The 27,196-nt window shown below is 38.8% G+C and overlaps 3 protein-coding genes across 3 annotated transcripts in view; all 3 read left to right on the forward strand.

Moving 5' to 3' along the window:
• The window catches only part of add1 (adducin 1 (alpha)), a 232,615-nt gene extending 206,182 nt beyond the window's left edge, over window positions 1-26,433 (forward strand). The window contains exon 17 of the transcript XR_013932429.1: window positions 26,417-26,433. The gene's annotated coding sequence lies outside the window, so the exon portion shown is untranslated. The remainder of the gene's footprint in view (window positions 1-26,416) is intronic.
• Window positions 3,542-7,850, forward strand: LOC308078479 (uncharacterized protein). The gene is made up of 6 exons (XM_080419661.1): window positions 3,542-3,758; window positions 4,363-4,461; window positions 5,759-6,487; window positions 6,590-6,723; window positions 6,947-7,059; window positions 7,319-7,850. The coding sequence occupies exons 1-6, from the start codon at window positions 3,551-3,553 to the stop codon at window positions 7,467-7,469; spliced, it is 1,434 nt and encodes a 477-aa protein (XP_080275787.1). The 5' UTR covers window positions 3,542-3,550; the 3' UTR covers window positions 7,470-7,850.
• Window positions 22,055-25,140, forward strand: LOC308078480 (uncharacterized protein). Its single transcript, XM_080419662.1, has 6 exons — window positions 22,055-22,288; window positions 22,905-23,006; window positions 23,822-24,061; window positions 24,167-24,300; window positions 24,545-24,657; window positions 24,917-25,140. The coding sequence occupies exons 1-6, from the start codon at window positions 22,072-22,074 to the stop codon at window positions 25,044-25,046; spliced, it is 936 nt and encodes a 311-aa protein (XP_080275788.1). The 5' UTR covers window positions 22,055-22,071; the 3' UTR covers window positions 25,047-25,140.
• Window positions 26,434-27,196: the final 763 nt, after the last annotated feature.

Consider the following 27,196-nt stretch of genomic DNA (forward strand, 5'->3'; position numbering starts at 1 on the left):
TTTTTACACTAATCTTCTCTTCAGGGGGTCCGTGGCACCAAATCTTTTCAGATGGGGGGGACCCGCGACCTACAACACATATCAATTTGGGGGGTCCTTGACATGAAAAATGTTTGAGTACCACTGTCGTAGGCCTTGTATTCAAAGTGTGCACCTGATAGCTCCAACTATAGTACAGAGTTGCAATCAGATTTGGTGTCAGCAGCATTGAATGTCAGCCAATAGTTAGGCTTTCCTGCCCATTCTTTCCCGTGACAGGTGGAAACACAACCCCATGGAAAGACGACATTGTAGAAGTGTATTTTTTTAAACATCTTTTTAGCGCTGACATTGTCTCCGCTCGCCCGCGGCGGTGTCACTATTATCAGCAGATGATATTATAGGCGAGCCTGCTGTGAGCTATTGTTACCATTTAAACGTGCTTATCCGTTACACAACCGTGCAGACTAGAGTGACTATTAACCACAAAACGTAACAATGTTCCAGTGGTTGAATGGATGAAAGCTCGGCTGGGTCATCTGGGTCAGTGGTTCTCAAAGTGGGGTCCGTGAGGGGGTTTCCAGGGGGTCCCTGGCAAAAGGAGTTAATATACTGTAGCATCAATCATTTTAACCCTATACTGTATACTGAACATTGGCTATTTGAAAAATCATATCAGTATCATGGTCAGTATCATGGTCAGTATCATGGTAAGTATCATGGTCAGTATCATGACAGTATCATGGTCAGTATCATGTCAGTATCATGGTCAATATCATGGTCAGTATCATGGTCAGTATCATGGTCAGTATCGTGTCAGTATCATGTCAGTATCATGTCAGTATCATGACAGTATCATGGTCAGTATCATGTCAGTATCATGGTCAGTATCATGGTCAGTATCATGGTCAGTATCGTGTCAGTATCATGGTCAGTATCATGTCAGTATCATGGTCAGTATCATGTCAGGATCATGGTCAGTATCATGACAGTATCATGGTCATTAGGATTAACATTACAAACCTGCAGAAAGAGAACCAAAACGGTTGATAATAATTTTCTTATTTTCTTTTAAAATCTTAAAATACACTGGAATCCAAACAACGGTTGTTAAAATATTTGAAACCTCATAGTTACACCCGTACCCAATGGAGAGGGTGTATTATAATCACCCCTATATGTCACAGCAATAACTATGACAGTTTGAATCCGATTTCGAAACTTGGCAGATGAGTCAAGGACCGCTGTGCAACTGAATTTCACCCCGTGGGATTAATAAGGTCTACAAATCAAGTCAAATTAATGAATTTATTTTTGCTTTGGGAATCTACACTGTAAATTCTCAGTGTTCATTTAACTCGGTGTACAAATGGAACTCAGAGTTATAGACTGGTGATTTGGGCCTCCTGGTGGTCCCCCTAACCCATGGGTTCCCAAATGTACGTGTGTGTGTGTGTGTGTGTGTGTGTGTGTGTGTGTGTGTGTGTGTGTGTGTGTGTGTGTGTGTGTGTGTGTGTGTGTGTGTGTGTGTGTGTGTGTGCGCGCGCGCGCGCGAAAATGAGAGGGTGAGTTGCAGGCAGTGACGGCTGTTGCATTTTTCTCCAGGAGGCTATGCAAAAGATCAAGCAAATATGTAGGTATCATACCAGTGTATAAAATCAATTAAAAATACTTGTATTATTTACTGTGTCCATTATTTTGTGTGTCCAATGGTGCATGTTGTAAAAAAAAAGACGATTATACTGTATCTGTTGTCTATTTCATTATCTGTAATATCTATAACATCATTTGAAGTTATGATTTAAAAACAAAAGATTAGAGAAGAAACATTCTTGTGACGGTATTGTGATGTATGAAATGTTCCTACTTCTACAGGTACTGGAACAATGGTGAGCCTAATGGTGGAGCAGAAGACTCTGTTGAGGTTTAAAAAGGATATGGAACATGGAACGAACAATCATGTTCTGACAATAACCATTGGATTTGTGAAATAGTTATCAATTTATCAGTTATGTGGTGTGTTGTACAAAAAAACACATAAACTGTACTGTAACAATTGTACTTGGACCACTTCTTTTCTGTATACACCAAATCAGTTCACAACGTGATGTGAGCTTGTAGATCTGCTATTTTTGGCAAATGTTCCCCCCCGAATAGGCATGCTGGGGTTCAAGAGGATAATTTATAGTCATATTTCCCTTAATTCGTTAAAGGGGAGCCTATGTAATGTAACATGTAATACATTAATAATAGCCATCTGTTTCATTTTAATGCCACAGACAGATAGATCAGTAAAGTGTTTTGCAATCTGTGTTGTATTGTGATGGAACTGGGTTTGGTCCAAATCAGTTTGTTAAAACAGTGTAACTTTGTAACACACATGAATAAAACGGTACATGAACACAAATTACTGTTACATTTCAATGTATAGAATTAATCAAATCAATGTTCTGTTTGTGACACCAGGGAATTGATACAAACTGTTCCTCTATAAAGAGTAAACTTTTTCAACAAATGTACAGTACGTGCAAAGGAATACAAAACGCCCGTGGGCTTCCTTAAATGTAGGGCAACAGATGAGGAACAACTGCAGATATTTACATACTAGTCCAGACAACTATATCACATGCTTTTTTAAATATAATTATATGGAAATGACTTAAAATGAGAAGTTCTGAAAAGGTAGCTGTACAGGCAGCAGAATGGATTTGCACATTGATGACATCACCAGTGGAGAAAATTGCTAGTTGTACATACTGTAATGATGGTACTTAGTAAAATATTGGTCTATAAATGTAGGCTACATTGGGAGAGATGCGACATTGGATCTATGATGAAAATATCTTATGATGGAAGTTCGCGGCCAAATACATAATTTTGGGGGTCCCTGACATGAAAAGGTTTGAGCACCGCTGATATAGCAACATATGTTTTTCAGAAAACTGCATACTGTAACATTATACATAGCATACACAGACAGGTAGGCTGTGCTGGGGTCCACACGGACCAAAATGATGCAACAGCTGTAGAACTCAGAACTCAGCATACACCTGGTCATACCATGTCTGGTCAAAGCTCAGTGTTTGTGACCAGTGATACTGTGGCTGGACTATAACCAAGTTGAACTTACTGATCTCGCTGCAGAAGGTAATAAACATCTAAAAAAAATTGGAATAAATTCAGCTGCCAAGCACCGTGGCTGTTTGAATCCGAAACACTAGAAAACAGCGACCTTGGACGGATCACAGAATGTACCAACACGGGGGAGCACCAGAAGAACCTGCCATGTTCTTCATTGACAGTAATGTTATTTACTGTTAATACAATGATATGTACTCATTGTCTGTGAAATGTGAATAGATAAAGCTACAGGGTTTCATAAACAAATGAGCACCTTTGCATTTAAAAGGAAATGGGAAGGGAAAGGGAAGTTTTCAGGAACAAAGAAATAGATATCCAAAGAAATAAATTACTTCACTATTTTTTCAAAGCATTAATTTTCATCTTCCGCTTTTGTGACCTTTGTTTTCCAACAAGTCGTACAACGAGTGCAGTTTGAAGATCAACTAGAATGAGTGAGGATGTGTATGTCAAGCCAGATCTGACCAATAAGGTCAGATATGGCCAAGGAGATAGAGAAGGAGAGAGAGAAGACAGAGGAGACTGGGAAGAAAGAATAGTAGACATCTATGGGACTGCAAACTACCCTGACCCCAACCCTGACCCCGGCATACAGCTGAATGCTATACAGAACAACACAGCACAACAGCAGCATGCAGGTAAAATAAAAAATGAAACTAACAAAGACAATTATTCAATAGTTAATTCATATATCTATGGATGTTACACAGTGTAGTGGTGTCTGCAGAAGTGGGTAAACTCTCTTTTTGACTACAAAAGGTTAACCCAGAACCTTATGGAACTTTCCAGAACCCATGAAGTTCTGTGATGTTCTTGTTGTTTACTATCCATTATAATAGGTACGTCTTGTTGTGAGCTTTTAGATCTGCCATTTTCACTTAAAAAAAAATAATTATAAAATAGTTCCCTGACCTCAGGATGGTTACTTCCATCTCCTGAAACCAAGCCGTAGCATATGGAAACAAATCCTGTGAAATATGTTTAATTGCATAGCACTGTTCACTTAGTTCCTATAGTCGAAAAGAGACATAATTTGACCCATGTAGTAAATGACTGTTAAAACAATCTCAGAAACAGTGAGTTGAACCCTGAAAGCTACTCAACATTATTAATGTTATCTCTCATAAATAGTTATAGATGTAACTTATTTTAAATGTCTTATTTTGGAACTAAACTCTATAAAACTTAATATAAAGTAAGTGTGATGATGCGTCTATTATGTTGATGTTGCTTGTTTTTCAGGCGGTGAAGCGTCAAAGCAGAATGGTTGCAGAGCTGTTGAAGTGTGTGTGGGGCTGCTGTGTCTTCTATTGGCTGGCATCATTGTCCTGGTCATACTCTGTGAGTAGTATTCTGTAAACACGTATAAAACATGTATGTCTACGATTTGACTCACGAATACTGTTGATGGATGTTGAATTAAATATTTGAGATATTTTACCTTTTTGAGGTAGGTGGATTGGTGTGAGATGTGAAGCAGATGGGCAATTGATCATTTATGTTGGTGATTTTTTCCCCCTGCCTGCGTGTGCACTGGTGTGGGAGGAGAGCTGCAGTAGGCGTAGGCTACTGATTAAAGGTAGGGTAAGTGATATTTTTTAATTTTGTTAAAAGGTTAAAATACTATATTCTGATAGTAATCATTGCTATAAAGTGTTTTTTCAGTAACAGATGTCTCCCTGTCTCTCCAGCTCTTTAATAAACAGAAAATACATTTTTCGGTAGGTGTCAAAATCTCAGCCAATCAGGAGAAAGTACCCATTTTTAAGCTTAATTTGTATAGTGTTCCAGTTCCAATTTTGCCTGCTCATTTCTTAGTGTCATCACTTCCAATTTCACTTGTTTAATCTGTATCCTGATTGAGTTCTCTGTCCTGGTTGGATAAAATTGGAAATGAAACTGAAACTGAAACGAAAATGCATTTTCTGTTTAATAAAGAGGTGGAGAGACAAGGAGACTCCTAATACTGAACAAACACTCTATAGCAATGAGTACTATCAGAATATAGAGCTATTTAACAATTATTTTAACCAACGCAAATCACTTACCCTACCTTTAATCAGCTAGATAGATTATTTCAAATTCACACACTGCCATGTTCTGTTTAGATCATTGCCAGACGTTATTGAACAGTTTCTTCAGGTGTTTATGTAGTGTTTAACACAGGGAGCAGACACATTATGGAGAGTCCAGTGGATTGTCCATGGACTTTGCCTTTAATACTTCAGTGAACTGGAGACAAATTCAGAGGGTAACTATAGACAACATTTCTCATGGACAGGTCACATAGACAGGTATATGAATGGAAGAAAAAAAAAACTGCTGCATTGACCTCCTACAGTCAGATGTCTGCTCAGTGTTCATTATCTGTCCATGTAAACCCTGAGTTTTTGTCCACCTAGGAAGTCTGTACAGCAGTCATTATGCAGAGGTCTGTACATCATAATTAGCCCTGATCCCTCCCACCTTGCCACATAGCCACAGTTCCTCCACCCTAAACACCAAATGTGTTTCACCACGCCCCACCTGCCATGACGTCTTTCTACAATCCTCCTTTTGTCTCGTTGTCAAATATAGATAACAATCAGAAGAAAGTTCAATATAAAGACAATCAATGTATTGATTCTCCTTCTTACAGATTGTGCGTTGATTAAAGAGAAAAACAACCTGCAGTCCGATTCTGATCAGTTACAGACCAGACATGACAACATGACCGAACTGAAAGACCAGCTACAGGACAATTTTGACCAGTTACTGACCAGCTATGACAACATGACTGAACAGAAAGACCAGTGGAAGACTAGGTTTGACAACATGACTGAACAGAAAGACCGGTGTGAGACTAGGTTTGACAACATGACTGAACAGAAAGACCAGTGTGAGACTAGGTTTGACAACATGACTGAACAGAAAGACCGGTGTGAGACTAGGTTTGACAACATGACTGGACAGAAAGACCAGTGTGAGACTAGGTTTGACAACATGACTGGACAGAAAGACCAGTGTGAGACTAGGTTTGACAACATGACTGGACAGAAAGACCAGTGTGAGACTAGGTTTGACAACATGACTGGACAGAAAGACCAGTGTGAGACTAGGTTTGACAACATGACTGGACAGAAAGACCAGTGTGAGACTAGGTTTGACAACATGATTGAACAGAAAGACCAGTGGAATACTAGATTTGACACGTTACAGACCAGACTTAACAACATGATTGAACAGAAAGACCAGTGGAATACTAGATTTGACATGTTACAGACCAGACGTAACTTGACTGAACAGAGAGACCAGTGGAATACTAGATTTGACAACTTACAGACCAGACTTAACAACATTCTGACTAAACTGAAGAGGATTCTTTGTGGTCAGTGAGACGTCACTTTTTTATACATTCTTATCATGTTGTTCATCATTTGTCATTAATCTGAGCACACAAAAACAGTTTCTAATTATGTTTTGTTGTTAGAATCACATGGATTTACATTTGGTGATGACGTGTGTTATTACATCTCTACTGAGGAGAAAACCTGGGACGGGAGCAGAACATACTGTACAGACAAACAATCTGACCTGGTGATCATAAACAGCGAAGAAAAACAGGTGACGAAGTGTGTGTGTGTGTGTGTGTGTGTGTGTGTGTGTGTGTGTGTGTGTGTGTGTGTGTGTGTGTGTGTGTGTGTGTGTGTGTGTGTGTGTGTGTGTGTGTGTGTGTGTGTGTGTGTCCATTACTGCGTACTGTTACCGATTCCATTTGGTTGAGACACACATCTATTGTACATACATCACACACATCTATTGAGTAACCAGCTGCTTTTCTGTCCAGGACTTTGTTAAAAGAGTCGTTGGCGAAAACAAGAGTGTGTGGCTGGGATTGACTGACAGAGATGTAGAAGGAGTCTGGATGTGGGTAGATGGAACACGACTGACCACACTCACGTAAGATTTTACCTTCATTCTTCTACTCTTCATTTCATCAAACATTTTAACTACATTTCACATATTTCCTCCTCAATTTTTTTTCTAAATGGTATTAAACACTATAAAAAAGACAATTATACTGTATTTGTTGTCTATTTCATTATCCAGTTAATTTATATGTAATACCTATAATATCATTTGATGATTAAAAAACAAAACATTTAGAGGAAAAAACATTCTTGTGAAGGTAATGAATGAAATGTTCCTACTTCTACAGGTACTGGGACAGAAATCCTAATAGCAGAATGTCTAATGACATGAGTGGAGGAGACTGTGCTTTGTTTGGAGGATGGATTGATGGACGAGGACGATGGAATGACAGACCGTGTTCTGCAAATTACAATTGGATTTGTGAAATAGTTATGTAGTAGTATACATTATCTAGTAAATAGTTATATGTATTAGTTACTGTATGTGGTGTATTGGTGCAACAAACACATAAACTGTACATGTAATAGTTTATGTGTTTGCTTTGGGTTGCTTGCCTTGCACTTCTACCCAATATGCACTGTACATTACTTAACCCCTTTAACCCTCTATGCTTAGTAAAACGGACCAGTTACAATTGTACTTGGACCACTTTTGTTCTGTGTACACCAAATCTCTTCACAACGCAATGTGAGCTTGTAGATCTGCTATTTTTTGGCAAATGTTCCCTCCTGAATAGGCATGCTGGGGTTTCAAGGGGATCATTTATATTCATATTTTCATTATTTAGTTAAAGGGAAAACGATGTAATGTAACATGTAATAAATGAATAATAGCCATCTGTTTCATTTTAATACCACAGACAGATAGATCAGTAAAGTGTTTTTACATTCTGTGTTGTATTGTGATGGAACTGGGTTTGGTCAAGTTTTGAAGCTAAACTACAAAAGAACAACTCAAGAGCATTCAAAGGCAAAAGCAGGGTCGAGCAGGAAAGTGACATAATGAAGCTTTAAATGCTGGAGTATTTCAACTTAACTAACTGAAGGCTAACACAAAATAACGCTTCAAGAGTACGAAGAGACATAATGTGAGTGGCTGAGAGATGGTGTCGTGGTCTAAAGATCAGCCTCTCCGCATTGAGATGCCATGTTCAAATCCCAGTCCTTCTTTGGTTCATTGCTTTTCAACTTAACTAACTGAAGGCTGACATATAAACACTTCAAGACTACTAAGAGACATCTGCTGAGAGACAGTGAGAGATGGTGTAATGGGATAGTGATCAGACTCTCAGCACAGAGGTTTCATGTTCAAATCCCAGATGTCCCTTATTTCAATGTTATAGAACTTTGAAATGTTCAAGGCCAAAATACAAAAAAGCAAGTCAAAATCACTAGAAGACACATGCTGAGAAGCAGCGAGAGTTGGTGTAATGGGATAGTGATCAGACTCTCAGCACAGAGGTTCCATGTTGAAGTCCCAGTCATCCCATATTTCAATGTTGTAGCACTTTGAAATTTTCAAGGCCAAAATACAAAAAAGCAAGTCAAAAGCACTAGAAGACAGTTGTTGAGGGCCCAAAGGTGCGTTGGCGCAGTGGTGTGGTGTGCTTGACCAGTTGCCTTTGCTACAGACAGTTTGCAGGTTCAAGTCCCATGCCATCAACGTAAACAGAGGACCATCGGGGGGACTGTGTCTCTCCCCTGTTTGCTGATAGTTAAAGGTGGGGGGTTATAACTGAAAGAACTCTTCCCAGCTAAGGTTTTACTAATTAATTAGTATGAGCTTTATCAGCTAATTAAAGCAGACACACAGGATTATTGTAATTTAAAGGTGTCCCTGAGCAAGACACCCAACCCCTAACTGCTCCCGTTAATTAATAATACATTTAATTTGGATGAGGTCATATCATTTATAATAATATAATATAATATAATATAATATAATATAATATAATATAATATAATATAATATGATATAATATAATATAATATAATATAATATAATATAATATAATATAATATAATATAATATAATATAATATAACAAGTATAAAAAACACATTAGTTGTAAAAGACGTGTCTTTTCAGCAGATATGTTTTTACCCACTGGGCACACACAATACAAGTTAACGCCCATACGCCGTGCATACGCCGTCCATACGACGTCCGAGTCAGACCTCAGTCAGCAGCTGTTTTGCAAAAAATACGTTGAAACGACGTCGACACACGTCTGACTCGGACGTCGTATGGACGGCGTATGCACAGCGTTTTTGATTGCATTTTAAGTTTTAGATGGCTTTTCCCAACCCTGGAGCCTAAGTGAACGGTGAACACCAGTGATATTGTACGTTTATTAAGTAGAATTCATAATTCATAATTGCCAATTATTGTTTCCCCCCTTCCTATAAATGTAAGGCAAGTTTTAGATTCATCACGCACAAACCTTACATTTCCCCACCAACATAGAAAGAATGCTATCAGTAATTTATCTACATAATGTATATACATTTTGCTGGGGACCCCCTGGAACCCCCCCAAGGACCCCTGGGGTCATTAAATAATTTCTACTTTGGTAGTTGGTACTTTTCTTTGAAAAAAAACAAGACTCGCGCAACAAAAATCGGCAAGACACACCATCTCTGGTTTACTTCCCGTATCGGCATAGTCTCGCGTCTCGCGTAGATATATCTGCGTGAAGTGGGCAGACGCCTTTTTAGGAGACTGGAAGCAGGTTGGCGTCCGGAGATGGTGTGTCTTGCCAAATTATGTTGCGCGAGTCTTGTTTTTTTTGTTTTTGCTATTTTAGAATGTTTGTGTTGTAAAGTAACAGTTTTGGCCATAATGAGGTTCCCGCCCGACAGACAATATATTTATATTTATATTGTACATGCAAAATTGCTGCTATACGAAAACGTATTGTTACTGCACTGTTTCTTATTTTTATTTTCATTTGTAATAAAATGTCACTGACATCACAAGGTATTCTTCATTTTATGTATGGTCCAGTATATTATTAATTCATATCAGTCACTCTATTCCAGTGGGGCAAGGCAGCCTACTGTAAGTCTTAAACAAAATATATAAAATATAACCCTAACCCTCAACAGTGGGATAAAATCAATATGGTAACGTCTTATGCAAATGAGCCATGCGGTCGAATGTAAACAAATCGCTAGTGCAGTCTGGATCTGTCATGACCGTCATGGATGAACTTCAACCTGGTGTTTGCACTTTCTCAATTTTTTACCCGTTCATTCATCTGTACATAAGCGTTCGGATTTCAAATATCAAGTTTTTGACCCTGGCAAGGGTGGCAGTTGAAAGTGTGACTTCAGCTTCTTATGCAGTTGCTCTATCCATAGCTCAGTCGGTAGAGCTCTTGACATCAGACCACAAGATTACGGGTTCGATTCCCAGCACAGGAACCTTGGCATCTGAGTAATCTGGCTCCCACAGGTCTACTATCTTTTTTCGCCTTTATCATAAAGGTTGCTGGACAATATATAGAGGATGAAATGCATAATTTATTAAATGATATAAAGGTGTAGTCAACGGCCTGGGACTGGAAACAGGAAGTTGGCTGAAGCAAACCACTGAAATAGCAAACTGCCCCACAAAGGGCTGTTTGGGATTTACCACCACCTAACTCCCCTCCTGCTGAGATAATCAGATAACATCGAAGATGAGAGTCAGCAAAGGAGACAGCATGTCTTGGAAAAAAACCAGACCTTGAAGATCAATCGAGCAAAATGGCCAGTCACCTTCGCTTGGAGGTGAAAAGAGTCACACTGCCCTCTTTTTGACCACACACACACACACACACACACACACACACACACACACACACACACACACACACACACACACACACACACACACACACACACACACACACACACACATGCACAGACACCCCCCCCTCTTTCTCTCTCTCTCTCTCTCTCTCTCTCTCTCTCTCTCTTTAGCGCATTTAAAATCATGTTTTCGCCACCAACAAGACACTCTACAACTAAGTGGCCCATGAAGAAAACATATGAACTATGGACAATCATGTACAAATGTATTAACTATGTTGTATTACCAAATATGTGCCTTACTGTATGTTGAAATTAACCAGAGATGGGCCAAGCGCCATAAAATGTGAAACTTCCCTATGCCCTGGTCTTGCAAATAAGTGCCTTGTGTGGAAATTAACTAGAAGATTGGTTAAGCTCCATCAACTGTGAAGCTGTCCTGTGCCCTGTTGTGACACTGGCGATAGATAAGAAATTCAAAACCAGAGGGTCAGTGCGTCCTGCTTCATAGAAGACATCGCCGCCATCAAACTCAACCACTCAGTCTACCTCTACACTGAGCTCCAGACCTTTCGAACATTTCGCTAACCACCTCAGTCAGCCACTATACTGAGCATCAGACTTTTCGAACACTCGCTAAAGACAAGGGCCAAGTCGGGCCTAGCAGCGCGTCTGTTCATCCTTTTCCCAGAAGCAAGCCTGGATGTTAGGCCTGGAACCATTCACAAGGTGTGTGTCAACCATATGATTTGTGCATAATGTTTAAGGCGACATTTCTGTGTAATATCTATAAGTCATAGTCTTAGTCTAGCTCTGAAACTATCACAGCATTCCCAAAGGCGCTTCTTTCTTTTCCTCTCTGTGAACTTTTCTTCATTCCTGTGTTTTTATTTCCCCCATATTTAAAAGCATACATTGAACATAAACTTTCTCTTTCACAAACTCCCTTTTTATACTTTTCCCCATTTTAAGCAATATGGTTTCAATTTGTGTGTTTTAATTAAGTAATGGGATTGTACATGCTTTGAGGAGTAATTACTAAGAGCTCTCCGCTATTGACGGAGAATCTTCCAGTAATAACTCCCTACCCGTTTATGGGTAGTTAAGTTGTGTTGTCACGGCCGTGAACAACATTGGCAATTTAATCTACATAAAGCAGATAACGGTGACCCAACGCTTTCTCTCATGAGAAAGAGTTGATATCACTGGTCCCATTCTAGGGCTCATAACTGGTATAAATACTTGTAACTGTTGAAGTCTGAATAAACCCATTTTGTTATAAACTTGAAGTAAATGATTTTTGGTCTCTTTTGTCTAAACCAGTAAAAGTGTATCTCCCTCTCTTCTTAAGGACATTTATATAAATTCGTCTAAGAACTCACGTTACATTACAGTGACGTAAGATTCAGTATAATAATATATATATATATATATATATATATATATATATATATATATATATATATATATATATATATATATATATATATATATATATATATATATGTATGTATTATTATATTGTAATTAATTCATAAATTATATTTCTATGATTTATGAAATAATTACGTCCTGTGTACATATAATGTGATATTGCCAGCGTATGATTACTACAAAGGTAATATCAAATACATTGTAAAAAATTAGAGACATGACGCTTTATTAGCAAGACAGTCTTTTATTATATTATTCCTCGTTTTGCTGGTTTCCCCTGAAACCCCTTTACTGTTACAGAGTAGAAATGCCTTAGAATCTCTATAGCTGATGATGTGGCCATAGCTGAATGGTTAGAGAGCCTGCCTGACAAGCGATTTACATCCAAGTACGATCCCAAGCCTCGGCAATATGTCAAAGAGTCCCTGAATAAGACACTTAAAAGAATAGTTCACCCCAAAAATACTTATTTTCTATCAATTACACACTCCATGAAGCCCTGAATTCATGGAGATTTTTTTGTTTTTGACACATTCCTGAGCACAGACATATTGGTTGGATGCATGGCGCATATAATAGGCTATCGCATTGTAGATTAGTAGGCGATAATTCCAATATTCACTATACACTCCTCATGTTTAAGCCTAATTTAATTATATATTTATGGACTTTTTGGATAAATTGTATATATTTTTGGACGTCTTGTGCATTTAATTTGTCGGCAATACTTTGCCACGCTTTCTCCCTGGATCCATTTATTGCGGCCATGTTTCCTTTCTTGCTTATTATACATTTTACTTCCTCGTATGATTCCGGGGAGACATCAAATTTCTCTTTTGGGTCTCGAGTCGAACCAATTACTCCCGCGGAGACATCAAATTTATCTTTTGGGCCTTGAGTCTTGGGACTCAAGGCCCAAAAGAGAAATTTTATGTCTCCGCGGGAGTAATTGGTTCGACTCAAGACTCTTTTGGGTCTTGAGTCTTGGGACTCAAGACTCAAATCCTGGAAATCAAATCCTGGAAATGGCAAATAAGCATGTATCTGTCTACCTGGGGTCTAGTGCTGTAATAGGGATAGACTCCTGTGTTCTTGGCTGTTGCTGACAATGAGCCCACTTGTAAAGTGCATGAGCCAAATGCCTTTAACTAATTTGGTGGAATGACCCATCACGTTCATGTAATGTCAATGTACAAAGGTCAGTGTGCTTGGTTAGCTCTGTTGGAAGAGCTCTTGACTTCAGACCACAAGGTCATGGGATCGAATCCCAGCATAGGATCCTTGGCATCTGAGCAATCTGGCTCCTTCGGGTCTCCTATCTTTTTTTGGCCTTTATCATAAAGGTTGCTGGACAATATATAGAGGATGAAATGCATAATTTATTAAATAATATAAAGGTGATATCAAATACATTGTAGAAAATGAGAGACATGACGCTTTATTAGCAAGACAGTCTTTTATTATATTATTCCTCATTTTGCTGGTTTCCCCTGAAACCCCTTTACTATTACAGAGTACAACTGCCTTAGAATCACTGCTGATGATGTGGCCATAGCTGAATGGTTAGAGAGCCTGCCTGTCAAGCCACAAATCCTAAGGTCGATCCCAGGCCTCAGCAATGTGTCAAAGTGTCCCTGAACAAGACACTTAAAAGAATAGTTCACCCAAAAAGTACTTATTTTCTATCAATTACACACTCCATGAAGCCTTGAATTCATGGAGATTTTTTTGTTTTTGACACATTCCTGAGCACAGACTCAGACATATTGGTTGGATGCATGGCGCATATAATAGGCTCTCGCATTGTAGATTAGTAGGCGATAATTCCAATATTCACTATACATTCCTCATGTTTAAGCCTAATGAATTATATATTTATGGACTTATATAAATTGTATATATTTTTGGACGACTTGTGCATTAAATTTGTCGGCAATACTTTGCCACGCTTTCTCCCTGCATCCATTTATTGCGGCCATGTTTCCTTTCTTGCTTATTATACATTTTACTTCCTCGTATGATTCCGGGGAGACATCAAATTTCTCTTTTGGGTTTTGAGTCAAGACAGAGGCTCCCGCGGAGACATCAAATTTCTCTTTTGGGCCTTGAGTCCCAAGACTCAAGGCCCAAAAGAGAAATTTGATGTCTCCGCGGGAGCCTCTGTCTTGACTCAAGACTCTTTTGGGTCTTGAGTCTTGGGACTCAAGACCCAAAAGAGAAATTTGAGCATATTATATGCGCCATGCATCCAACCAATATGTCTGAGTCTGTGCTCAGGAATGTGTCAAAAACAAAAAAATCTCCATGAATTCAAGGCTTCATGGAGTGTGTAATTGATAGAAAATAAGTACTTTTTGGGTGAACTATTCTTTTAAGTGTCTTGTTCAGGGACACTTTGACACATTGCTGAGGCCTGGGATCGACCTTAGGATTTGTGGCTTGACAGGCAGGCTCTCTAACCATTCAGCTATGGCCACATCATCAGCAGTGATTCTAAGGCAGTTGTACTCTGTAATAGTAAAGGGGTTTCAGGGGAAACCAGCAAAATGAGGAATAATATAATAAAAGACTGTCTTGCTAATAAAGCGTCATGTCTCTCATTTTCTACAATGTATTTGATATCACTTTTATATTATTTAATAAATTATGCATTTCATCCTCTATATATTGTCCAGCAACCTTTATGATAAAGGCCAAAAAAAGATAGGAGACCCGAAGGAGCCAGATTGCTCAGATGCCAAGGATCCTATGCTGGGATTCGATCCCATGACCTTGTGGTCTGAAGTCAAGAGCTCTTCCAACAGAGCTAACCAAGCACACTGACCTTTGTACATTGACATTACATGAACGTGATGGGTCATTCCACCAAATTAGTTAAAGGCATTTGGCTCATGCACTTTACAAGTGGGCTTATTGTCAGCAACAGCCAAGAACACAGGAGTCTATCCCTATTACAGCACTAGACCCCAGGTAGACAGATACATGCTTATTTGCCATTTCCAGGATTTGATTTCCAGGATTTGAGTCTTGAGTCCCAAGACTCAAGACCCAAAAGAGTCTTGAGTCGAACCAATTACTCCCGCGGAGACATAAAATTTCTCTTTTGGGCCTTGAGTCCCAAGACTCAAGGCCCAAAAGATAAATTTGATGTCTCCGCGGGAGTAATTGGTTCGACTCGAGACCCAAAAGAGAAATTTGATGTCTCCCCGGAATCATACGAGGAAGTAAAATGTATAATAAGCAAGAAAGGAAACATGGCCGCAATAAATGGATCCAGGGAGAAAGCGTGGCAAAGTATTGCCGACAAATTAAATGCACAAGACGTCCAAAAATATATACAATTTATCCAAAAAGTCCATAAATATATAATTAAATTAGGCTTAAACATGAGGAGTGTATAGTGAATATTGGAATTATCGCCTACTAATCTACAATGCGATAGCCTATTATATGCGCCATGCATCCAACCAATATGTCTGTGCTCAGGAATGTGTCAAAAACAAAAAAATCTCCATGAATTCAGGGCTTCATGGAGTGTGTAATTGATAGAAAATAAGTATTTTTGGGGTGAACTATTCTTTTAAGTGTCTTATTCAGGGACTCTTTGACATATTGCCGAGGCTTGGGATCGTACTTGGATGTAAATCGCTTGTCAGGCAGGCTCTCTAACCATTCAGCTATGGCCACATCATCAGCTATAGAGATTCTAAGGCATTTCTACTCTGTAACAGTAAAGGGGTTTCAGGGGAAACCAGCAAAACGAGGAATAATATAATAAAAGACTGTCTTGCTAATAAAGCGTCATGTCTCTAATTTTTTACAATGTATTTGATATTACCTTTGTAGTAATCATACGCTGGCAATATCACATTATATGTACACAGGACGTAATTATTTCATAAATCATAGAAATATAATTTATGAATTAATTACAATATAATAATACATACATATATATATATATATATATATATATATATATATATATATATATATATATATATATATATATATATATATATATATATATATATATATATATATATATATATATATATATATATATATATATTATTTACATTGTAAAAAATTAGAGACATGACGCTTTATTAGCAAGACAGTCTTTTATTATATTATTCCTCGTTTTGCTGGTTTCCCCTGAAACCCCTTTACTGTTACAGAGTAGAAATGCCTTAGAATCTCTATAGCTGATGATGTGGCCATAGCTGAATGGTTAGAGAGCCTGCCTGACAAGCGATTTACATCCAAGTACGATCCCAAGCCTCGGCAATATGTCAAAGAGTCCCTGAATAAGACACTTAAAAGAATAGTTCACCCCAAAAATACTTATTTTCTATCAATTACACACTCCATGAAGCCCTGAATTCATGGAGATTTTTTTGTTTTTGACACATTCCTGAGCACAGACATATTGGTTGGATGCATGGCGCATATAATAGGCTATCGCATTGTAGATTAGTAGGCGATAATTCCAATATTCACTATACACTCCTCATGTTTAAGCCTAATTTAATTATATATTTATGGACTTTTTGGATAAATTGTATATATTTTTGGACGTCTTGTGCATTTAATTTGTCGGCAATACTTTGCCACGCTTTCTCCCTGGATCCATTTATTGCGGCCATGTTTCCTTTCTTGCTTATTATACATTTTACTTCCTCGTATGATTCCGGGGAGACATCAAATTTCTCTTTTGGGTCTCGAGTCGAACCAATTACTCCCGCGGAGACATCAAATTTATCTTTTGGGCCTTGAGTCTTGGGACTCAAGGCCCAAAAGTGAAATTTTATGTCTCCGCGGGAGTAATTGGTTCGACTCAAGACTCTTTTGGGTCTTGAGTCTTGGGACTCAAGACTCAAATCCTGGAAATCAAATCCTGGAAATGGCAAATAAGCATGTATCTGTCTACCTGGGGTCTAGTGCTGTAATAGGGATAGACTCCTGTGTTCTTGGCTGTTGCTGACAATAAGCCCACTTGTAAAGTGCATGAGCCAAATGCCTTTAACTAATTTGGTGGAATGACCCATCACGTTCATGTAATGTCAATGTACAAAGGTCAGTGTGCTTGGTTAGCTCTGTTGGAAGAGCTCTTGACTTCAGACCACAAGGTCATGGGATCGAATCCCAGCATAGGATCCTTGGCATCTGAGCAATCTGGCTCCTTCGGGTCTCCTATCTTTTTTTGGCCTTTATCATAAAGGTTGCTGGACAATATATAGAGGATGAAATGCATAATTTATTAAATAATATAAAGGTGATATCAAATACATTGTAGAAAATGAGAGACATGACGCTTTATTAGCAAGACAGTCTTTTATTATATTATTCCTCATTTTGCTGGTTTCCCCTGAAACCCCTTTACTATTACAGAGTACAACTGCCTTAGAATCACTGCTGATGATGTGGCCATAGCTGAATGGTTAGAGAGCCTGCCTGTCAAGCCACAAATCCTAAGGTCGATCCCAGGCCTCAGCAATGTGTCAAAGTGTCCCTGAACAAGACACTTAAAAGAATAGTTCACCCAAAAAGTACTTATTTTCTATCAATTACACACTCCATGAAGCCTTGAATTCATGGAGATTTTTTTGTTTTTGACACATTCCTGAGCACAGACTCAGACATATTGGTTGGATGCATGGCGCATATAATAGGCTCTCGCATTGTAGATTAGTAGGCGATAATTCCAATATTCACTATACATTCCTCATGTTTAAGCCTAACTGAATTATATATTTATGGACTTATATAAATTGTATATATTTTTGGACGACTTGTGCATTAAATTTGTCGGCAATACTTTGCCACGCTTTCTCCCTGGATCCATTTATTGCGGCCATGTTTCCTTTCTTGCTTATTATACATTTTACTTCCTCGTATGATTCCGGGGAGACATCAAATTTCTCTTTTGGGTTTTGAGTCAAGACAGAGGCTCCCGCGGAGACATCAAATTTCTCTTTTGGGCCTTGAGACCCAAGACTCAAGGCCCAAAAGAGAAATTTGATGTCTCCGCGGGAGCCTCTGTCTTGACTCAAGACTCTTTTGGGTCTTGAGTCTTGGGACTCAAGACCCAAAAGAGAAATTTGATGTCTCCCCGGGAGCCAGGACCCAAGCCTCAAGACTCTTGAGCTAAAAAGTTTGTGAACCACTGCCATTTAGAACAGTGGTTTTCAACCTTTTTCATGCCAAGGACCCCTAAATTGATATGCATTTGGCCGCGGGCCCCCATCTGAAAATGTTTTGTGCCAGGGACGCAGAAGCAAAGATTTGAGTTAAAAATGTTCGCTTTAAAAATTAATATATATTTCAAAGATATGCACACATTTTCAAGACTTTTCAAAAATAGCAAATAGCGCGGCACTCGGTGCCGTGCTATGAGATTGTAGATCTGCTATTTTTGAATAGCCAAAGCTAAGTGGTTAAAAATGATTGTGATGCTATCAGTGGCGTACCCACCGTAGAGGCAGGAACTAAAATCTCAGGCAGCTAATCACCACCGTATCCATCCAGCAGAGCGACCCTCGCCTATATAGTGATGCAAATGTGGGCCTTTGTCTTCATGGGGTACCAGGAGTGCCAGGGGTGGGGGTCTGGGCCATCACCTGCACTCACCTGGCATAAAAGGGGCTCTGAGAGCAGCTTGAGCCTTTCATTACTAAACTACAACATGAAGAGACCACCACTGAAGAATTGATTGATTGATTATTTTGTAACACACATGGATAAAACTGTACATAAGCACAAATTACTGTTACTTTTCAATTTATAGAATTAATCAAATCAATGTTCTGTTTGTGACACCAGGGAATTTATATAAACTGTTGCACGTCTATAATAAAGAGTACATTTTTTCAACAAATGTACAGTATGTGCAAATTAATACAAAACGCCTGTGGGCTTCCTTAAATGTAGGGCAACAGATGAGGAACAACTGCAGATATTTACATACTAGTCCAGACAACTATATCACGTGCTTTTTTAAATATAATTATATGGAAATGACTTCAAATTAGTTCTGAAAAGGCAGCTGTACAGGCAGCAGAATGGATTTGCACATTGATGACATCACCAGTGGAGAAAATTGCTAGTTGTACATACTGTAATGATGGTACTGTAGTATCGTTTCAAACATAAGCATGGTGTTCGATATAAGTAATTTCATTTCATATTGTGATACAATAATAGGTGATTCTGAGTTTGCAGTTGGCAGTGCTTGAAGGTGAAAATAACTGGGGACATCCCCCATCTGTTATGCAGGCTGAGGCTGAGAGACGATCCATTTTGCATTCCCCCAACACCTAAACCTTTTTGTTCCCCTGATCATAATGCAGTTACATAGGAAACCCCCTAGATTTGAGTACGAGATGCATGTCTCTGCTATTGATGTGTTGATCAGTCAACACTTTAAGATCCTGGTCTTTGTCCTGGAGCAGAAGCTCCTAGCTTTAAGTGTGAACTAAAAACAAGTCACTGAGCCAAAACCTTTTGTTACCAAGTGGTTGATTAAAATACTATTGTCCTAGTGTATACAGACTGCTTGAAGCTAGACCCCCTGGAGTCCATGAGATGTTACCCCCGTCTTGAGTTCGAACCAACAGAGTCAGCCTTTTGTCTTAATTTGAATGGATCAAAATATCCTTTGTTCCTTCCTGGGTGTGGGCCACAGACAGTGAATGCATAGAGACAGAGGACAGAATGGCTACAGAAGAACTTTAAGTTTGGCTTTAACTCTGTCAAGTTGAGTAAAGACTATGTACACAATACTAAAAGCCTTTTAAATGAGTAGTTGAAATGATTAAAGTGTTGAGAACTATGACTTGTGCTGTTAACAAAGAGAAATGCCATTTAGGGAAAATATTCAGTCTGAAGTAACTATTGTCTTATGTTGACTCATTGGATTTCTAACTGCTGTTTGCAATCATGAAAATATAATGTGTGTGGTCTTATTCTAAAGCTTAAGAGATGTTAAACAATGATTTCATAATATGAGTCTGTGTAATAGTAGAGCTTGATAATTGGAAATAAGACAAGTTTGTTACACTGTAAGGACAATGCTAATGTTATACCAGGCTGTGGGCGGGGACTCGAGCCACGACAAAGGAGTAAGGGCGGGTCTTAACTCTTGGGCCTCCCTTGGGAGTAGGATCTGAATCTGGTATAAAGTACTGTTGTTACCTGTGATGCTGTGCTCTGCTAATCTGACCTGTACCTGGCAGAATGCCTGTTGGGTGGAATAAAATGAAACCTAACTGAAAACCTTGCACTGGAACCTCCCTTCTTCAACCTTTCTCCAGGAGACTGAATACAGCCACTCTTTCGACCAGAATATACATCAGTACTTAGTACAATATTGGTCTATAAATGTAGGCTACATTGGGAGAGATGAGACATTGGATCTATGATGAAAATATCTTATGATGGGAGTTCGCGGCCAAATACATAATTTTGGGGATCCCTGACATGAAAAGGTTTGAGCACCGCTGATATAGCAACATATGTTTTTCAGAAAACCGTTTTAGAAGACATTTTTACGATTGAAAAAGGTGCACTCGTTTTTCAGTTCAGACAGAGGTGCGCCGCCTGAAGGGTACTTGAGCCACGAGAGGCATCAGCGAGCGAGCTTAGGAGAGCGAGTCACCGTGCCGAACGTTGCAAAGTCACCTTCAGTCGACTCAGTTCCGTCCGAGTTATGTCCCGATAGGGGCAGAATCGTAAATTATCGTCCCCCCTAGTCTCTGTACCTCCGAGGTGTCATTTCTTTTTTTGACGGGGCGCAGGTGGTGAACTCAAAGAAAAAACGAGCACTCCTTTTTCAATCTGACTGGTTTTCCAATCATACTGTAACATTACACATAGCATACACAGACAGGTAGGATGTGCTGGGGTCCACACAGACCAAAATGATGCAACAGCTGCAGAACTCAGAACTCAGCATACATCTGGTCATACCATGTCTGGTCAAAGCTCAGTGTTTGTGACCAGTGATACTGTGGCTGGACTATAACCAAGTTGAACTGTCACTTTTACTGATCTCGCTGCAGAAGGTAATAAATATCTCCAAAAATGTGGAATAAATTCAGATGCCAAACACCGTGGCTGCAGGCGGTTTGGTAGAATTCATGGCTGAGGAGACGCTGGAGCTGATTTGGGCCTGAAGGATCCGAAACACTAGAAAACAGCGTCCTTGGACGGTTCACAGAATGTACCAACAAGGGGGAGCACCAGAGGAACCTGCCATGTTCCTCATTGACAGTAATGTTATTTACTGTTAACCCGTTAAAACCGGGTCATCTGTCAGTTTAGATTTTAACCTCTTTAACCATTATTTCTTTGGCTATTCAAAGATAGCAGATATACAAGCTCATAATACATGAGCTTGTAGTTTTCTTTATCATGAAAATGTGTGCAAATATTTGAATATATATATATTTTAAAGCAAACATTTCCAATCTTTGCTTCTGGGGGTCCCTGGAACAAAATAATTTGAGATGGTCCATGACATGAAAAAGTTAGAGAACCACTGACATAGAAACATACGTTTTTAGAAAAGTAAAATCGGCCTCTCAGGTCTTAATGTGATAATACAATGATATGTGCTCATTGTCATAAATAAAGCTACAGGGTTTCATAAACAATAAGCACCTTTGCATTTACCGAAAGGGAAGTTTTCAGATATCCAAAGAAATAAACTACTTCACTATTTTTTCAAAGCATTCATGTTCATCTTCCGCTTTTGTGACCTTTGTTTTCCAACAAGTCGTACAACGAGTGCAGTTTGAAGATCAACTAGAATGAGTGAGGAGTCTGAGGACGTGTACGCCAAGCCAGATCTGACCAAAAAGGCCAGATATGGCCGAGGAGATACAGAAGGAGAGAGAGAAGACAGAAGAGACTGGGAAGAAAGAATAGTAGACATCTATGGGACTGCAAACTACCCTGACCCCAACCCTGACCCCGGCATACAGCTGAATGCTATACAGAACAACACAGCACAACAGCAGCATGCAGGTAAAATCAAAATTAACAGAAAATTTAAAATTCTTCAAAAGTTAATATTATTCAATAGTTAATTAACATTTCTATGGATGTTACACAGTGTAGTTGTGTCTATGGAACTTTCCAGAACCCATGAAGTTCTGTGATGTTTTTGTTGTTTACTATCCATTATAATAGGTACATCTTAAAAAATGCACTCATAAAAAAGTTGTGAGCTTGTAGATCCATGTTCTACAGATGCCATGTTTCATTAAAAAAAAAAGAAAAATATTATTATAAAACAGTTCCCAGACCTCAGGATGGTTACTTCCATCTCCTGAAACCAAGCCGTAGCATATGGAAACAAATCCTGTGAAATATGTTTAATTGCATAGCACTGTTCACTTAGTTCCTGTAGTCGAAAAGAGACATCATTTTACCCATGTAGTAAATGACTGTTCCCTGAGTAAAACAATCTCAGAAACAGTGAGTTGAACGCTGAAAGCTACTCAACATTATTAATGTTATCTCTCATAAAGCGTCATAGATGTAACTTATTTCAAATGTCTTATTTTGGAACTGAACTCTATAAAACTTAATATAAAGTAAGTGTGATGAAGCGTCTATGTTGATGTTGCTTGTTTTTCAGGCGGTGAAGCGTCAAAGCAGAATGGTTGCAGAGCTGTTGAAGTGTGTATGGGGCTGCTGTGTCTTCTCCTATTGGCTGCCATCATTGTCCTGGTCATACTCTGTGAGTAGCATATTAATATAGTAGCACTATTGTGTATGTCTATGATTTGACTCCCAAATACTGTTGGCTGTTGAATTAAATATTTGAGATATTTTACCTTTTTGAGGTAGTTGGATTGGCATGAGATGTGAAGCAATTGATAATTTATTTAGGTGTTTTTGTCCCTGCCTGCATGTGCACATGCAGGTGTGGGAGGAGAGCTGCGATAGGCTTACTGATTAGACAGCTAGATAGATTATTTCAAATTCACACACTGCCATGTTCTTTTTGGATCATTGCCAGACGTTATTGAACAGTTTCTTCAGGTGTTTATGTAGTGTTTAACACAGGGAGCAGACATATTATGGAGAGTCCAGTGGATTGTCCATGGACTTTGCCTTTCATACTCGAGTGAACTGGAAACAAATTCAGAGGATAACTAACACCCCTATAGACACAACATTTCATGGACAGGTCACATAGACAGGTATATGAATGGAAGAAAAAACTAAACAAAACTGCTGCATTGACCTCCTACAGTCAGATGTCTGCTCAGTGTTCATTATCTGTCCATGCAGAGCCTGAGTTTATTTCCATATAGGAGGTCTGTACATCCGTCATTATGCAGAGGTCTGTTTATCATTTAGCCATGATCCCTCCCACCTCGCCACTTGGCCACAGTTCCTCCACCCCACACACCAAATGTGTATCACCACGCCCCACCTGCCATGACGTCTTTCTGCAATAGGTCCTTTTGTCTCGTTGTCAAATGAAGATAACAATCAGAAGAAAGTTGATTGTAAAGATAATCTGTGTATTGATTCTCCTTCTTACAGATTGTGTATTGATTAAAGAGAAAAACATCCTGCAGTCCAGTTTTGATCAGTTACAGACCAGACATGATGACAACATGACCGGACTGAATGACCAGTGGAATACTAGATTTGACAACTTACAGACCACATTTAACAACACGACTGAACAGAACGACAAGTTACAGACCAGACTTAACAACAGACTTAACAACTTACAGACCAGACTTAACAACATGACTGAACTGAAGAGGATTCTTTGTGGTCAGTGAGACGTCACTGTTTTTATACATTCTTATCATGTTGTTCATCATTTGTCATTAATCTGAGCACACAAAAACTGTTTCAAACATTATATTTTGTTGCTAGAATCACATGGATTTACATTTGGTGATGGCGTGTGTTATTACATCTCTACTGAGAGGAAAACCTGGGAGGAGAGCAGAACATACTGTACAGCCAACCAATCTGACCTGGTGATCATAAACAGCGGGAAAAAACTGGTGAATTGTGTGTGTATGTGTGTGTGTGCGTGTGCGTGTGCGTGTGCGTGTGCGTGTGCGTGTGCGTGTGTGTGTGTGTGTGTGTGTGTGTGTGTGCGCGTGCGTGCGTGCGTGCGTGCGTGCGCATGTGTGTCCATTACTGCATGCTGTTACCGATTCCATTTTGTTGAGACAGAGACACACATGTATTGTACATACAAACATCACACACATCTATTCAGTATCCAGCTGCTTTTCTGTCCAGGACTTTGTTAAAAGAGTTGTTAGCAGAAAAAGGAGTCGGTGGCTGGGATTGACTGACAGAGACGTGGAAGGAGCCTGGAAGTGGGTAGATGGAACGCCACTGACCACACCGATGTAAGACTATACCTTCATTCTTCTACTCTTCATTTCATCAAACATTTTAACTACATTGCACATATTTCCTCCTCACATTCATGGTATTAAACGCTATAAAAAGACAATTATACTGTATCTGTTGTCTATTTCATTATCCAGTTAATGTATATGTAATGCCTATAATATAATTTGAAGTCCTGATTTAAAAAAAAACATTTAGAGAAAAAAACGTTCTTGTGAAGGTATTGTAATGATTGAAATGTTCCTACTTCTACAGGTTCTGGAAACCTAGTGAGCCTGATAACCATGGTAGAGGAGGAGAAGACTGTGCTCGGTTGAGTTATGGAGCATGGAATGACATACCATGTTCTGAGAAAAAACTTTTTATTTGTGAAATAGTTATGTAGTAATAGTTATATGTATTAGTTATGTGATGTGATGTTACAACAAACACATAAACTGTACATGTACTGTATGTGTTTGTTGTAACATCACATGTTGCTTTGGTTGGTCTGCCTTGCAATTCTACCCAATATGCACTGTATATTACTTAACCACTTAACCCTCTATTCTTAGTCAAATGGACCAGAGTTACAATTGTACTTGGACCACTTTTTTTCTGTGTACGCTAAATCTCTTTACGACGCGATGTGAGCTTGTAGATCTGCTATTTTTGGAAAATGTTCCCCCCAGAATAGGCATGCTGGGGTTCAAGAGGATAATTTATAATCATATTTTCTTTATTTAGTTAAAAGGAAAGCTATGTAATGTAATAAATGAATAATAGCCATCTGTTTCATTTTAATACCACAGATAGATCAGTAAAGTGTTTTTGCATTCTGTGTTGTATTGTGATGGAACTAGGTTTGGTCCAAATCAGTTTGTTTGTTAAAACAGTGAATGTTATAACATACATGGATAAAACAGTACATGAACACAAATTACTGACTGCACTGTAAATTAATGTTACATTTCAGAATGTATCAAATCAATGTTCTGTTTGTGACACCAGTGAGTTGATATAAACTGTTGCACCTCTATAATAAAGAATACACTTTTTCAACAAATGTACAGTATGTACAAATGAATAATAATAAACGCCCCTGGGTTTGGGCTTCTTTAAATGTAGGGCAACAGATAAGGAACAACTTCAGATATTTGTATACTAGACAATATCTAGACAAATATATCAGTTGCACTTTTAAATATAATAATATGAAAATGACTTAAAATGAGAAGTTCTGAAAAGGCAGCTGTACAGGCAGCTAAATGGAATTGCACAGTGATGACATCACCAGTGGAGGACGTTACTAGTTGTAGGCCTGCATACTGTAATGATGGTACTTGGTACAATATTGGACTATAAATGTATGATGTAAATATCTAGCATTCAAGTCTTAAGCAATTACATGTATTAATGATATAAGTATTCTAGTATCTGTTTATAGGGTGTTTAGGTGAGTTTACTAGGGTGGACTTGTAACTGCTCTAAATATTGAATGATGGAGGTGCATGGGGCAGATGTATAGCTGTTCAGCTGTTTGACAGATTTCTACTCTCCTCAATGCAACAGTTGAACTATTTTCTAATATTTTAAATGCTATTATAAAATACAAACCTACCACAATAAGGCATTTATACTGCCCTACAAAGCCAAAGTGCAGTAACTACAAAACATTTTTTAGCTGATAAATGGGTTTAAAGGTGTTTCAACTGGTCAGCCAAATGAGATATCAACATATAAGTGATTTACACTAATTGTATATCTGTTCTTGAGGTAATTATTTATCCCCCAAAATCACGAAGGCTAATTTGACCTTTGGGATACACAAATAAATCGGTGTGTCCAAAAACGTAGTTAATGCATTTGGCTTTGTAGGGCAGTATACCTGTTGTCAATTACACTATCCAGTTAAGATAGCTCCCCCCAAAGATAAGTAGGACACCAAGAGCACTGAAACACAACCATTCCACTAAACAAGGCATCATTCAGGTTTCAAGGTTTTTCAGCACATAAATGTTATTGTCTCCGCCAGGCCGAAAGGCATGGCGAGAGAGTATGTTTTACCCCCTGTCCGTCCGTCCGTGTGTCCGTCCTGTCCGTCCGTTAGCAGCTAATCTCTGGCACCGTTGGCCCGGCCGCTGCGAAACTGTGCACGCACACTCCCTGGATGCCAACTCAGAACCTCTGGCCCAAATTTTTCAGATTGGCCTGTTATAGCGCCACCAGGAGGCCGATATGTGCAAAACACATTTATTGATACTACTCCTACAGATTTTGTCCAAACATCACACAAATCAGTACACAGTATCTCTATAGTCATGTGATCAACACGGATTTATCCAATTTCCCATATTCCATCCTGATTGCCTAAGATTGGCTTCCAAAGTTTGCAGGATTGTTCCGTTTTGAACAAAATGCCTCAAATCATGAACGCAGCTTGCGATTTCCGTGAAATTTCACACGCACATTTCTATTAGGCCGACGAAGAAATGCCACCCTTTTCACATTGGCCTGTTATAGCGCCACCAGCAGGTCTAATTTTGCAAACATATT

Source organism: Gymnoscopelus braueri, assembly GCF_963280865.1.
Source record: "Gymnoscopelus braueri genome assembly, chromosome: 22".
Taxonomy (NCBI): Eukaryota; Metazoa; Chordata; class Actinopteri; order Myctophiformes; family Myctophidae; genus Gymnoscopelus; species Gymnoscopelus braueri.

Excerpts from the sequence above, each read along its gene's own strand:
- LOC308078479 (XM_080419661.1), top strand. The coding sequence starts at position 3,551 with ATGAGTGAGGATGTGTATGTCAAGCCAGATCTGACCAATAAGGTCAGA. Across the intron at positions 4,462-5,758 it reads CATTGTCCTGGTCATACTCT|ATTGTGCGTTGATTAAAGAG; the intron begins GTGAGTAGTATT and ends TCCTTCTTACAG. Across the intron at positions 6,724-6,946 it reads TAAACAGCGAAGAAAAACAG|GACTTTGTTAAAAGAGTCGT; the intron begins GTGACGAAGTGT and ends TTTTCTGTCCAG.
- LOC308078480 (XM_080419662.1), top strand. The coding sequence starts at position 22,072 with ATGAGTGAGGAGTCTGAGGACGTGTACGCCAAGCCAGATCTGACCAAA. Across the intron at positions 24,062-24,166 it reads ACTGAAGAGGATTCTTTGTG|AATCACATGGATTTACATTT; the intron begins GTCAGTGAGACG and ends TTTTGTTGCTAG. Across the intron at positions 24,301-24,544 it reads TAAACAGCGGGAAAAAACTG|GACTTTGTTAAAAGAGTTGT; the intron begins GTGAATTGTGTG and ends TTTTCTGTCCAG.